The following is a 14,509-nucleotide window of genomic DNA, read 5'->3' as shown; positions in this document are numbered from 1 at the left end:
TGAAATAGAATGAGACAAATCAACTTAAAATATTAACTTAATTGTAATGTGCTTCATTGTGCATAACACACATACAATAATGTGTAAACAGGTATAATTCTATGAAGTCTATTACAAACATAAGACCACAATTAAACACAACAGAGTTACAGGCAGAGAGGTGTAGCATTATGTACACTCACATCCAATGAGGACACAAGAAAAACAAGTACGTTGTCAGTGTCACGGTGGCATTGTCATATGCTGTGTTTGATCTGCAGCAGGTTTAAATATTATATGGTTTCACAAGATGGCACCACGTTGTTGTTCACAAGACACAACATAGATCACAGATTAAAAGGATCAGAGTTACTTAATGCACAAATTGATTTTCATTCCCTACTGTGCGAAACAACACATTCACATTTCAGCAACCATTTCCTAAGACATTTGGACAGAGTGAGAAAAGGGAAGGTACAGCAGGAAATCCTGAATAACAACCCGCCAGTGCAGATGTTGGGGATTTGCAACTCAAAAATAACAATTTCTTACCTCTTAATTTTCTTTTGTCAAATAAGACTTGGATTATAATAATCTGTAGTGTTTTCTCTTAACTCACGTGCCAGGGATTGTAGTCAAGCTTTGTCTAAAAGATAAAGCTTGAGATAATGTTCAGGTTGCAAACAAATGAAAAGACCTTGCTAAAATGTGATTATTAGTCAACTAAAACAGACTGATGAAATACGCCATTGCACGTTCCTTTATTATAATAAACCTGAGCAGTGTCCACATCATCTTGCTACTGTGAGTACTCATTAAAAACAATGCTTATAAATGTGCTATATGCCTTTGAGTAATGACTCCTAAAAGCTACAGTGCTGGGTTAGTTCAGGAAAACATTTAACCTTTTATAATTAAAAGAAAAACCCAAATGTAAAGATTAACAGCTTCATTAGGAATGAATGAAGTTTGACAAACAACAGTTTTTGTTTAATTTGGCTACTTTCATGAGATTTAAAGACAACTTTTTAATAACACAATCATACTTAAATTCTAGTAGTTGGGCAGAGAAATAATACAAAGAACAATGCATGTTTTTTATGACAGTGATGACAAACTAAATATTGATGCTGCTACTGGTATTAGGTTCAATATTTATCCCTAATGTGTTTTAGAATAGCATTTTGGTCATCTCCGGGAAAGCATCCTTATTCCCTCTCATGCACACTCACAGATAGTACACACACCCAGACATAATGGCTTAACATCAGGTTGTTTCAGGTTGCATTAAGTGCTGCCTCTCTACACCCATTAACTTAACACACCCTTCATTAACAGTTGCAGACTGAGACAGTTACATACACACAATATAGGCGTGTATTCAGTTCAGTTGTTGTGTTACAACTGATAGTGTGTTCCCCGTCCATTGCATTGTAGATTTACCCAAACAAATTAGTGTACTTGTGTAAAAGCTGCTACATTTTCCTCTAGTTTGCAGAGTATTGACTGCATGCTACTGCATTTAGAAACAGCTTTGTCTGTCACAGTGTTAAATATGAAAAGAAAATACAAATGCATCCATTATAAAGTTGATCCCTCTTTTCTGTGATAAAGAAACTGTGGCCTCTTGAGAATCGGACACTTTAAGTGATAGTGGAATGTTGGTGGAAAGTCAGGAGAGGTCATACAGATGATATCCGGCAAAATGCTGGCGTCATATCAGGAGGATCATGGGAAAAGAAGGTGATGGTAGCAGTTTTTGTCGACATAATTTGGGGTTTCCTGGAAGGTGCACACCAGCAGTTTGATCTATGACTAAGAATCCTGGAGAGATTGGAGAAAAAAAGAATAGTTTGTCTTTTCATCTATTAATTTACATCATCTGCACTTCATTAAATCAAACTTTGTCAAACTTTTAAATTATTTCTAGAGTTATACGTATTATATGTATGTGTGTGTGTAAAGATGAAACTCGTTTTCAGACTGACTTCAGCTTTAATATCCTGTTGTTTACACACAATTAGATCTCATCTAACTAAGTTATCCATACAACACAGATTATAGACAGGAAAAGGATGCAACTGGAGGAAAATCAAATCAATTCTCTTTAGTGATGAATGGATTTGGCTCTTTAGATCAACTCAAAACCACCACTGTAGGTCAGGTCAATAGAATCTACATGCATGAACATTTATTCTCAGCAAAAATGCTGATGAGCATAAAATACAGACAACAGATAAATCAAATGTTTATGATACTTCTTGCTGATCTAGCACTAAGAGATGCTGCAGGGTTAGGATGATAGCAAAGGACACTGGGTAAACTGAAAAAGCACAGTGTGTGTGTGTGTGTGTGTGTGTGTGTGTGTGTGTGTGTGCATGCACTGACTTACTTTTACTGAAGAGTGGGCACTCAGCCCAAGGAATGAAAAAACAGTGTTGTTCTCTTTTGACTGGAAGAAGTCTTCATAGTCCTAAAGGGAAGGACAAAAAAAATAAAAAAGAGGATGTTACATAATCTGTAAAAGTTTGGAAGATGATTGTAAACATCCTTGACAAACTCTCCTTCCACTGCTGCTTTTAATATAACTCAATGGACAAAGTATTGGAGAGGAATGTTGGATTACCCATGCCAGTGAGAGCAACGACAGGGAGAGCAAATAATCTGCCCCATCCACGAAACCGGATTACAACGGGATTAGAGAAGTGGGGGACATAAAATTGCAAGCTCTTACTGATCAAACTCATTCCCTAGCATAGTAAGCTCAACCTTGTTCTAACTTTGATAAGAAATGATATAATTGCTCATAAAGATATAGCGAGTAAATAAAATGCATTTAAGTGTGAAACAAGAAAAGTCTAATTCTCTCAAAACCTCCAAACCTTTGAAAATGAGATATACAAGAAACAACTCTGTATCAAAGTGTGCAGGGACGACTAAAGGAATGATGCAAATTATAATAAAATCATCATCATACCCCACAGTAGTGATCCTCATTGAATATCTGTGGAGGCAGTGGGTTGCCTTTCTCTGGCAGCTTGCCTCTGGGGATGTTACGGTACATCCAGAACCTCTGTTCCTCCAGCATGGTGATGTCTATTTCCTGAAAGCTGATTCGATTGGCCTCCAGGAAACCAACCACTTCCTGCTGATGCTTTTTTACCTTTAAGTGGACAAAAAAAGAATAAAATAGGTAATTAAAAAAAAGTGGGATAAAGCAGACAAAGAAAGGATGATATTTTTATATTATATTATATTATATTATATTATATTATATTATATTATGACACCAATAAATAGCACAGTGCCATTCAAGTTAGACCTCCAAGTCACCAGTGTGGGACATTCGGTTATCAAGTGGAGCATAGGGTTGGCAATTGTATCAAAGGCAAAGCACACTTAAGGACCATGTTCTATAGTGTTCTTGTCTTCGATATTCCAGATGGATTTAATAAAACCCAGACACTTGTATGACCCAAATTGTGGAATTGCAGAGCTATTACATCACTATGTATGTGTTTGAAGAAAGTGCAAGTTACTGACCACTATATGTGTATGGATACCCCCATCTCTATAAACAGCTCTTTGCCAGGGAGTTGGGTAAACGATAGTAAGCTGACACCTATCAAACCAGAGGAGGTTTTGGCTCTTATTCAAATCCCCACCCCCCACAAACACATAAAACACCCCCACAAGAGCACCATGGCTGTTGGTATTGGCAAAATCAATTGTTAGCAGAAGATTAGATTTGAAGTCAGAAAGATGACATCATTTTCTTACAGTATGCCATCAACACACCATCAACATTTAGTAGATCTTGGAAGAGATTGTAGCTTATTGGGTTCATATGTAATTTATTAATAAATGCAGTTTAAAGTTTTAATGAGTCATACATTGTTCTTACTTGGGTTAAGATTTACTTTGTAAACTAATGAATTCTTTCAACTTCACATCATCCATTGAGAAAATAAATGCTAAACCTTCTATGGTAACTCAAATTCCTCCAATATCTTTTCTTTAACATTTATTAGCATCACAAAAGACCGATTACATAGTGTGAACAAATATAAAAAGGAGGCTAAATGCTATTGTTTGTCTTTATTGGAAAAGACAAAACTTCAAAATTAAAAAGGGATGCTGAGGGCAACACAGAGGCTATTGTTTTATCTTTAACAATGAGAAGGGCTGTCTGTTATAAACACAAACACCCAAGAAGTCTGTATAATCCTGTTGTGTCTTCATAACAGTGAACCTCTGTGCTTGGCAATGCAACAGCTCCATAAAAACCCTTGAAGCTCACAAGAAGATAAAAACCAATTTGTTCTGGTCAAAGGTTAAAACACTGTTAGTTTCTAGTCTATACTGTATGTTGCATTGCTGGTGAACAATTCATTATACAGTAAATGACTCAACCCACCTCTCAGCTGAAAAGCAGACACCATTGTTCTAAATAATTAAAAAGCCCCCCCAGTAGAGGTCAGTGTGTTTGCGGGTCAGGGGATGGATGCGTTGCTCATACACTGTGAGCATCCATTGTTTGAGAGATTTTTGATAAATGCAGGAAAATGTAATGTTAATGTAGTAAGGTTTACGGGGGCGGCACTGAAGAAACTAAACCCCCAACAGCCAAATCCCCTTCCCCAGCTGCCCAGTGCCCCGTAGGAATATGGGACGGTTGCGTCAGGAAGGACATCCGGCGTAAAAACTGTACCAAATCAACATGCGCAGAATGATACGCTGCGGCGACCCTGAACTCACGGGATAAGCCGAAAGGTTTAAACACACTTCAAATCAGCTGACACATCCCGCCTCACCTCCCCACTTTATTCAATTACTCGTAAATATCTTCTAAAGCATTCAGAGTAAATAACATTCACATGAGCTCCGCACTCACATAACAGACCTAAATGGTGAACGTCTTCAACTGTGGACAACTGTGCTTCGTGTGTGTGAAACCGAGTCTGTGTGTTATAAATGTATGTGTCATGGGGTTAAAAATAACTCCCATGTAAGCACTCAAAGATTGTGCAGCCTCCTTCTACCAGAGCATGACAAAATAAATATATTACTCATTGGTTCCGTTACCTAAGAGTTTAAGCATTTAGGGAAGAGTGCTGTTTGATGGTTTTCTGCTTAAACTCAGTATCAGCTGGGCCGCTCTATGGCATGTTCCCTGTTGTTTCCTAAGACGCACAACAAGACGAGGGCTACCAACTTACAATGATTTTTATTTTTTATCATTATGGGCTACCGATTTATTTGTTAAATCTATGAACGTCAGAAAAAATTCACAAATCCAAATCCCAATTACCCAGAGCCCGAATGTCATTTCAGGCTGACCAACAGTTAACAGCATTAAACTGTTAGAAACACCACATAACTTGGCTTATTAATTAGATTGTCAACTTTCTAACTAACTTTCTGTTAATGATTAGTCGTTTAGGTGTTTTAGCTTTGCACAAGAAAAATGGACATAAATCAGTCCTATGTATAAACGCAGCTGTGGGTTCCTGCTGCCAACTGTAAAACCTGCTCCCGGATTGGTTGAACAAATAGGAAGGAATGTCTCCAAAAAGGTTGAGGTACATAGGTTATTCCAGAAGCCGGTGTTTAAAACATGTGAGAATAAAGTTCTATGACAATGAAACAATGTCTCTGAAAGTTGAGACGTTAAACCTGGAACTATGCATCTGGGCTTTCTTTAATCTCTGTTTAAAATCAACTTTAAAGATCTACTGTTTGGGAATCATATATAATGTTCCTTTTATTTTTATTTTTTTAATGTGCCAATCACTCAAACCGCGGTTCTATTGTAATTTTTGAGACCGCAGTTGCTATAACACAATGGGCCACTTCTGGCTGGTTTGAACACCCAATATATATTAAGTTTTGCCTATGAGAAGGAGAAGCTTTACAAGAATGGGATATTAATTCAGATTTTACAAGCCCAGGTGGGGTTGCAACTACTGTAAATTCAGTATTTAATGCGTACGTTGTACAGACAACAGGAGACATCCACCTATTAAAATGTGTATCTTAGTTACTGAGCAGCCTCCCCAGCCTGAATGATGTCGATTTCTTTCACTGCTCATGAGCAGTCTAAAGTAGTATGAGTAAAACTACATGACTACAATGTAAGAATAAAGATTCAAACGCTGTTTTTCATATGCTTGCATCTTTTACAATTTTTTTTTTTACATTTGAGTGATTTGCAACTCACCGCGACAGAGCCAGTTGAGGAGGCGATGTAAACCTTGATGACCATTTTAATCCCACATTAATCAGACAGTCGACAACAAACTGTGTGGTGGCAGCGAGTCCCGTTTCCAAATGACGACGAAAGATTTTAGGACGCAGACTGGGTTTTATATAAGAGAATATGAGCGTCTCCCATGTTTAAAGTGAGCCATGTTTATAAAACAGCGTGCGCGTTTGCCGTCGCCGTCCTCGCTGCGAAGACGCAGCAAATAATACAGCAAACTTCCGCTCAAATCCTTCACAATAAAGAACAAAACCCAAATTATGGTACGTATACTGTGGGTTTATGTAGGTATGAATCAAATTTTTTAGATTTAGGCCAAATAGCCTTTGGTTTTCACTATGTGTCTTAACCATAGACATTAGTTCTTCTAGCCTAATAAGTAGAAATATTTTAATTGACGGCTTAATTTAGGAAAAATTTCATTTCATTTGGATAGAAAAATTTGCCCCAACCTTGTTTTACTTGAAAGGAACACATCCTGCATATGATTTGTTAGGGGTAATGTCCGGCTACTTGACGCAGGTAACCTCCCAAGCTAGTTCCAGGTTGTTGAGGGGATAATATTTAATAGGGAGATTTGGAGCGTTCCACTCTGGCACATTCTGAAGAAAGAGAGGATATTTGGTGGAGGTCATGGTCATGGCTTGTTTGTTTACACTCCCATTATTATTAGCTTCCTGCTGGAAATTAAAAACTATAGGCTAATAATAAAAAATAAATAAACAAATAACAGTAAGCAGTGATAGATAGAATCTTAAATACGTCAGTACATTTCAATATGAGTGAGAAACCATATCGGCAGCTGTGACTATAACAAGTGTTCTGATAAGAATATGCTTAACTGTCAGATGGGCAAACAACATATATGTGGTACGTTATTCCATATATTTTCCTTTATTATGGTAATTGGTAAATCGCATTCCTATTGTGTGTTTATTGGTAGCCTATTGGTAGTTTGTTTGGTTTCAGTTATTAGCAATTACATTTTAGTGTTTATGTTGTACAAATAAATGTGTACAAATAAATCAGTATTTTATATTATTTATTCTTAGAATCTGGTGTGTGGTGGAAAGATAGACATTCTACTTACACACCTAATAAACTATTGAAATCTTTATTGTAAAACATATTAGGGGCTAAAACATGCTGCCAACTGAACAAATGACTAGCTGCATCAACCAGACCTTAACTTATCTAAACATTACCCCCCGAAAAAAACAAAGACAGGAAAAAAGAAAGGAATGACTTAACGTTGCCGTCCCATTACTTACGGACGGGACAGCGCCACTCTGGCGAAATGTTGCTATTGCAGGCAGTGCTTACAGTTGCCATGGTGCGGTGTCAGCGGGTGAGCTGGAGTAAATCTCAAGGCGAGGACAGAAAAAACGGGATCTCTGTGACTAACCAGCAGGATTATTTCGTGCTGCCGTTTTGCTGTGAATAACTACACAGCGACGTGTTTAAACGTCATAGTCGATGTGGCTCGTTTCTAAAACGGGCTGATGACCATGCCTTCTTAAATCTGACGGTAGGTAGGTTACAGTAGCTGGCTTGAAGTTCGTGCCAGCTCGCTAATAGTTGAAGCTATGTAGCTAATATTAGCCAGTCCAGGTCGAGCAAAATTAGAAGACGCTCCTGTTACAAAGTTAACTGAACTCCTTACGCCTTTCAAAGTAAACTTGGAAACGGAGGGGTTAATTTCATGAGACTCCAAGCTCCTACCTGTTGTTGCCACACTAGCATCTAGTGGGAATAAGCTAACTAGGTTACACTAAGCTAGGTGGTTGTCACCATTAAACCGTTACCTTTCTAGAAGAACCTACAACGTTAGACTCATGTCTGCCGTTATCAATATCGCTCCGTCTTTTTTTTTTTTACTTTTACTCTCATACGAACCCGTTTGATAGTGTTGCACATGATTTGATGGGCCACTGGGTTGTGTGGCTGGCTTTAGGTACAGGGGTTTGTTGATTTTATTTAGTGGGTGGTCCCACTTTAATCCAATCCCTTGACAACATGAATATGATGTTTATACATGTGATTTCATTAGAGATTCGATATCATAGGTTTTCTTGTCGAAATCATCGTTAGCAGCCTGGAGACAATCAGATGCCGATTATGATGAGACAGAAAATGGGGTGAGGTCGACATGTGAGTAGGAAAGATGACTGTGGTGAGTAAAAAAAACTTAGTTCAGCTAGTTAGATTTAATTCGACGTCATTGGTTCATAAAGATAATAATGCCAAAGAACTGATAATGGTCTTGTCCATTCATGGTGATGTGACTGTGTATACCGATGTTGCCATAGCTACTTGCCAATAAGTCATTCTATTAATCTGAGGATTAATGAAATGCATGACTTTTACATACCATTAACATAAATATTAAGGAGCCTGCTTATCTCTCAGCTTTGAATAATGTGTTTATTCTTCAAATTGTTAAAGAGTTTTTGATCCCTTCCAGAACACGCACAAAGAAACAAGCCTTAAAGTTACAGTAGAGAAAAGAACTGTTGTAATATTGTGGCAGATAGAAATGCTGGCCACCTACAAATATACATTAAAAATATTACACCTCTCTACACGTTGAATGTGTGTGTACATGGGCATCTTGTTCCATTCAGAAACAATCATCTGTTTGTCACCAAGGCAGACGAGGGGGGGCTAATATTTTGTATGAAGGAGCAGTGGTGTGATTTTTGATAATGTAGATTATTCAGCCTAATGGAAAACTCCACCTCATGTATTGTCACTTACTGACCAAGATACACAATACAAAAATCCAATGGGCTAAGAGTTTTAGATTAGCATCGTACCAAATCTGAGGTTTACCAGGGGAATTGTTAAATCAGGTACGGTCGTACATTCTATACAAGTAAGCCTAGTAAAACCTATAAGTGTAATGTTTCTTTACTGCTTTTTGGGTTTCAATTTAACACAGCATGTCTTCTTAAAGTGACAACATGGAGTCTGAAATTGCCTCTAAACTGTATGAAGTTAACCCGGATGATCTAAGTCCTCAAACCCTGCAGAATACAAAGAAGGATTCACAAACATTATCCTTCAAAAAACACAAGCATAACTTTCAAGACGAGAACAACGATGAAGGGGAAAAAGCCAGCTGTGTTCAGAATAGATCAAAAACCAGAACCTGGAATTCCAATCCTGATCGGGACTGTATGTCGGACAAAGAGGAAGACAGAAGCAGTGGATCTTTTTACTCAGAGGACTATGAGAACGAGTCTCCAGAGCGCTCAGTCTCACCATATTCACAGTCCCAGACTCCATACCCTACTCCTCAAAGAAGGGTGCAGGCAAAGAGAGTTTCGAGCAGCCCCATCTATAAGACAGGTATGTAAAGCAAGGAAGTAAAGAGATGATTGACATGTAATTATTCCTGGTTAAATTTAATTTAGTGTCCAGGAGATGGCGGTGTAAGGCAGGTTTTAACATGGCGACGTCCACAGGAGGACCGTGTTTTTAGGAGTAAAACAGTTTTATAAGCAGGCTTGGAAAACCGAATAGGCTAAAAGTTTTCCACTAAATGCTTATTTGTATTTTGGACAGTTTTGTCTGGCAGTAGTTTTTCCTAGCTTCTTTAAATTGAGTCCAATAATTCTTCGGGGATGTACTTATTTCCATGTTTCATCATAGCCCTGGAAAAACAAGTTTTTATTGTGATAACCTTTAAATTATTTTTAAATTATGCGTACGTTCTTCTCTTGTAGGTGGTGTCGGGCACCGACCTGTGCGCCCACAGCGTCCAGGTGGTCCACGGTTAACCCAACATCGCAGGGGAGTGCAGTCACAAAACAAAGAGTCCAGTCTGCCTAAAGACCTGGACTTGGTAACTAAGCGGATGCTTTCGGCCCGTCTGCTTAAGATTAGTGAACTTCGTAATGCTCTCTCTGAGCTGCAGCAGCGCATTGATGAACTGCAAAAGGAGAACCGAATTCTCAGGCAGGTAGGTCAGACCCTCGAGTTAAGGTTCGGTTACATATATGGGATGAGTATGACTAATTATAACTAGACTTTAATCGGTTGTATAATATAAACTCACGTGGCGTTGAAAATTAGTAATGACATTTTTTTATCTTAAAGCCTGGTATCCTAAAATTGAACGTCTAATTTTTTACCACTGCAGCTTCAGGTGCGTCAGGAAAAAGCCCTCCAGCGCTATGATGACACTGAAAGTGAGATTTCTCAGCTGCTATCACGTCACGCCAATGAGATGCACGTGTTGCGCGAAAGGCATAGACGCTCCCAGGAGCGGGAGCGGGCAGCTGAGCGGCGTCTGAAAGACAGCGAGGAGCAGCTGCAGAAGAGCCAGGCAACCATTGCCCGACTGAAGAAGCTGGTTGACCAGCGAGAACTAGGAACCAGGGATGAGCTAAGCCGCAGGCTGGAGGAAGAGAAGACACGGGTCCAAGAGACAGAGCGCAAAATAAAGGTGCAGTCAAATCTTTTTTTTCTTTTTAAAACAATGCTGAGCTTTGCAAGTCTTTGCTATTTTTGTCCTTGAAGCATATTTAACAACGGTAAAGGTCTAAGAAACTTAGCCCCAGCTTCTGCTTATCGTGTTTTACATACATTCAAGTCAGAGATATAACTCTCTTAATGCCCAGAAAATTTGAAATGGCAACTAAATTTCTAAATTGCTCTAAATTCTTCTAGGGGGTCAAAATTAACCAGAATCTGGTTTTGTTGTAGAAAAAAAAGAAATGTAGACAGTTTTTTTGTGTTTCTCTTTCTATAAAAACAAAAATGTCAACGTAATTTCCTGTCAGCATTTTTGTATTTGAAGAGAATAAATTAACGAGTTAATGTTAACAATTTAGAGATGGTTGCATTGTACTGCTTTAAGGGGGTATCCAGAGAATTATCTCTGACTCAGTATGGATGTATGACAGTATCCATGTATGTCAAACATAGGAGTGACAAGCATGGACTGTAAGAATCTCACATTTTTTTTATTATTTCTAAATTGGATTTGCTAATGTGTGCATTTGAAGGAGCTGGGACGTAGTTTGGAGCTAAGCAACATCAGCTACCAGCGGCAGCTGGTTGCAGAAAGGAAAAAAAATGTCAGCGCCCGGGATGAGATCCGGACTCTGCAGGAAGAGCTGGAACGACTGACCATTAAACTCAGGGTTAGTTAGCCACTGAAACAAACTGTCTTTATTATGAGGATGCATAAAAATTTTATTTTTCAAATTTTACTTCTTATCAGGAGAAGGAGAGAGAACTAGATGCCAAAAACATTTATGCTAACCGCATGGTGAAAAGTTCACTAAGAAAAAATACTGATGGATATGCAGATTGCAAAGGTGAGATCAAACTGTTGGTTGCTGACGATCATTTATGCCACTATCTGTGTGTGTCCATTACAAAACATAATAATAGTTTTTGTTCCTATGGTTATGGAAGATGTGGAAGAAGAGTAATAAAGGCCAAGCTTGGCAAGTTGTGCATGTTTGTGCATATTAAAATGTGCATTGAGTCAAGGAAATGCTGTGTGCAAAAAAAAATGCTCCTAAATATTAGTTATTTGTATCAAGGGATAGCTGTGAAAATGTGAAGTTAATTTGATAATATCTAATATACGGTTTTTGTTTCATATGTAGCCCCCAGCAGGAACAGCAATAAAGCCGTGCAGACTGAAGACAGGATGTCGAGTCTGGATTTTCCCACACCTCCTCCTGCCATCACTGATGCCCCTGAGTACAATGACCAGCCACCTGATGAATATTTGTCGCTCAGAGTAAAGTGTCTTCCCTTCACATTTCCCACTATCCATAGTTCATCTTCTAGCTTGATGCACAGTGTGTCACTTTATGTACCTGTTTCTCAAAAATGTCTGTCGACAGAAACTTGGCAGAGTGGACAGACGGACAGAAACAGAAGACAGGCATCAAAGCTGGGAACAGCAGAAGATAAAAGAACGAGGCAGAGAGAGGGAGTCCTCCAAAGAACAAAAACAAGAAAAAGAAGAGAAGCAGCAACTCTACCATGAGCTGAATGTGCTTGAAGACAAGGCAAAGAGATTAAGAGATGGTAAGACAAGAACATACCTACACATACTTGTTGCCTACATTATTAAATTGCAAGAGAAGTAACTTTTACCTTAAGCCACTGTAAACTCACTGCATCAATACTGTAGGTTGGGAGAAAGAAATGGGGGAAGAAAACAAGAAAAAGACAAGTTCGCTATCAAACCAGAAGGAGGAAGAAATCATGAAGAAGCATGGTCACGTCCAGGAGGAAGTGGAGAGATGGAATCAGGCAGCTTTGGCCAATCAGCACCTAGCAGAAGAAGCGTGGCGCAAAAAAGAACAGCTGCTGGCTAAGATGCTTGAAATAGACCGTCAGAACCAGGGAGCCCAGGACTTTATGTATGCTGAGTCAAGTCTTTCTGAGTCCAATAAAGGTACCTCTCCACGACCTTCTGAGCTAAGGAAACATAATGCTTCAGTTTTTAGCCTGACTGAACCAGAGGGATCTACAAGTTGTCGTACTGGAGCTGGAAGCGGGGAAGGTGGAAGGAGAAGACCAGGAATAGAAGGTGGAGCTGTTACAACTGGAATAGGCAGGAGAGCACTACGCAACCACATCACCAGTGATGACTTAGCATTTGGAAACTATGCACCCTCTTTTGGACATTCATCTTCATTAGGCACTTCTGGTTTCCCTCCAACTCCTCTTAAAGAGTATAGGGACTCTGCAGTAGAAACAATGGGTGCCTTAAGTCTCAGAGGACTGGAGATGGAGCAGGAAATGGATGCTGAAAAGGGAGGAGGAAAGGACAGAAAGTCCAGCCTCATGCAGCAGCTATTTGGTGCCCTGGCAATGCCTGCTGGTGAAAGTGTGAACGTCTCCAATAAAATGGAGACACTTAATAGTCCTCCAATTACAAATGGAATACGTTCAGGAAGGGATGGACTGTTCAGCTTTAAGTCGGGGTCCTCCACTCCTCCAACATCCTCTTTAAATACCTTACATGTGGCAGATAGCAGACCGGCTGTCCGAGCCATCCCGTCATTTGATGACGACATAGAGGAATTGGCTTTATGACAGAGGTAGTCAGTCTCACAGCAGTCCAGCATGTATGTCAGACATAGGTGATTTAAAATTTAGAGAGATTAAGTTCAAGTTTGAGCACCATAGATTTCCTAGTAAAAGTGATACATTATCAACAGAAACAAAGAAGTAGAGAAAAAGCTTTGCATATTATCTAAAACACTATATGACTTCAAAAATGAAAAAAACAATTTAACCTGTGTTATTTACATTTTATTATATAGAAAATGTATAATTTAATTTGGTTTTCAAGAATTCAGGTGAGTGTGTTTAGATAGCTGGACACAGATGGTTAGCACAATGTTGCAAAATAGAAATTTTATATTTGTTTTAATGTTATTTGCACTGTTAAAACATATTTGAAGCGTTCCAGATTTTGTGACAGAATATCAGTTGCACTTTCTTTGAGCAGTAGAGTCAGAAACAATCCACAGTGGGATCCCGACTCCGAGAACATTTGTCTAACAGATGCAAATTTCTCATTTTTAAGAAGTTACCCTTTGGAGTCCTTGTCACAAGAATGAACCTCTTATTGATAATGACAATCATTTTACATGTGGACCCTTTGCTAAATTTTTGGCAAACCGTTTATTTCACAACTTTAAAAATAAGGAACGCATGTTTAAACGACCAACATTGCACTGCTTCTTATTTAGTGGTAGTAGGAAAATGCTATTGACCACATAAGTAGATTGTCATGTTCTATAATAAGCAGCACTCTGTAGGAGACAATCAGTACATAAATCACCTGTGGCTGCAGGAAAGCTACCTGTTGTGTTTCAGCTGTAGTGTGTTGAGAAAATGCGGTTTTATCTATATTTGTATTAGTAAACCTCAGCATATATTCTTATAGCACCTCTTGTCCCACTGAATCAGTAAGCTGTAAAAGTAATATTTTGTGTATTCTTACAGATATCTAATTATTGACTAGGTTTTGAAAAACGTTTTGTAATTATTCTTTTAAGAATATATAATAGTCATGTTTGTAAAGGAAATGTATAACATGGAACAGTTTGTGGTCGACGCATTTATAATATTTTGTATTTTGTCAGTTGGATGTTAAAGGGGTTTATTTGTCGTCATTTGTTGAATCAAAATAAATGTTACTACAGTAGTACTGAAGCTGTTGCCTTGCTTGTCGTACTGTGGCGCACTTGCAGCACTATTCATATGGCGGGAAGTCTGATAGGG

At 38.6% G+C, this 14,509-nt stretch overlaps 2 protein-coding genes across 6 annotated transcripts; one reads left to right on the top strand and one right to left on the bottom strand.

Annotated features, from left to right (window-relative positions):
- Positions 1-24: 24 nt before the first annotated feature.
- sh3bgrl2 (SH3 domain binding glutamate-rich protein like 2) lies at positions 25-6,451 on the bottom strand. The gene is made up of 4 exons (XM_067482653.1): positions 6,200-6,451; positions 2,957-3,142; positions 2,372-2,452; positions 25-1,803 (listed from the first exon to the last, which is right to left on the bottom strand). The coding sequence occupies exons 1-4, from the start codon at positions 6,242-6,244 to the stop codon at positions 1,795-1,797; spliced, it is 321 nt and encodes a 106-aa protein (XP_067338754.1). The 5' UTR covers positions 6,245-6,451; the 3' UTR covers positions 25-1,794.
- Positions 6,452-7,566: 1,115 nt separating this feature from the next.
- On the top strand, positions 7,567-14,435 carry lca5 (lebercilin LCA5). Of its 5 annotated transcripts, XM_067482348.1 has the most exons (10): positions 7,567-7,769; positions 8,308-8,414; positions 9,198-9,592; positions 9,970-10,205; positions 10,386-10,691; positions 11,254-11,391; positions 11,472-11,568; positions 11,866-12,002; positions 12,109-12,295; positions 12,402-14,435. In XM_067482348.1, the coding sequence occupies exons 3-10, from the start codon at positions 9,205-9,207 to the stop codon at positions 13,310-13,312; spliced, it is 2,400 nt and encodes a 799-aa protein (XP_067338449.1). In that variant the 5' UTR covers positions 7,567-7,769; positions 8,308-8,414; positions 9,198-9,204; the 3' UTR covers positions 13,313-14,435. The 5 variants fall into 5 exon arrangements, with proteins under 5 accessions (XP_067338449.1, XP_067338451.1, XP_067338450.1 ...); XM_067482350.1 differs by lacking the exon at positions 8,308-8,414; XM_067482349.1 differs by lacking the exon at positions 8,308-8,414 and having other exon boundaries at positions 9,183-9,592.
- Positions 14,436-14,509: the final 74 nt, after the last annotated feature.

The sequence above is a fragment of the Channa argus genome, chromosome 17 (assembly GCF_033026475.1).
Source record: "Channa argus isolate prfri chromosome 17, Channa argus male v1.0, whole genome shotgun sequence".
NCBI lineage: Eukaryota > Metazoa > Chordata > Actinopteri > Anabantiformes > Channidae > Channa > Channa argus.
The sequence above is the reverse complement of the archived record's forward strand: the minus strand, read 5'-3'. Positions and strand labels throughout refer to the sequence as shown.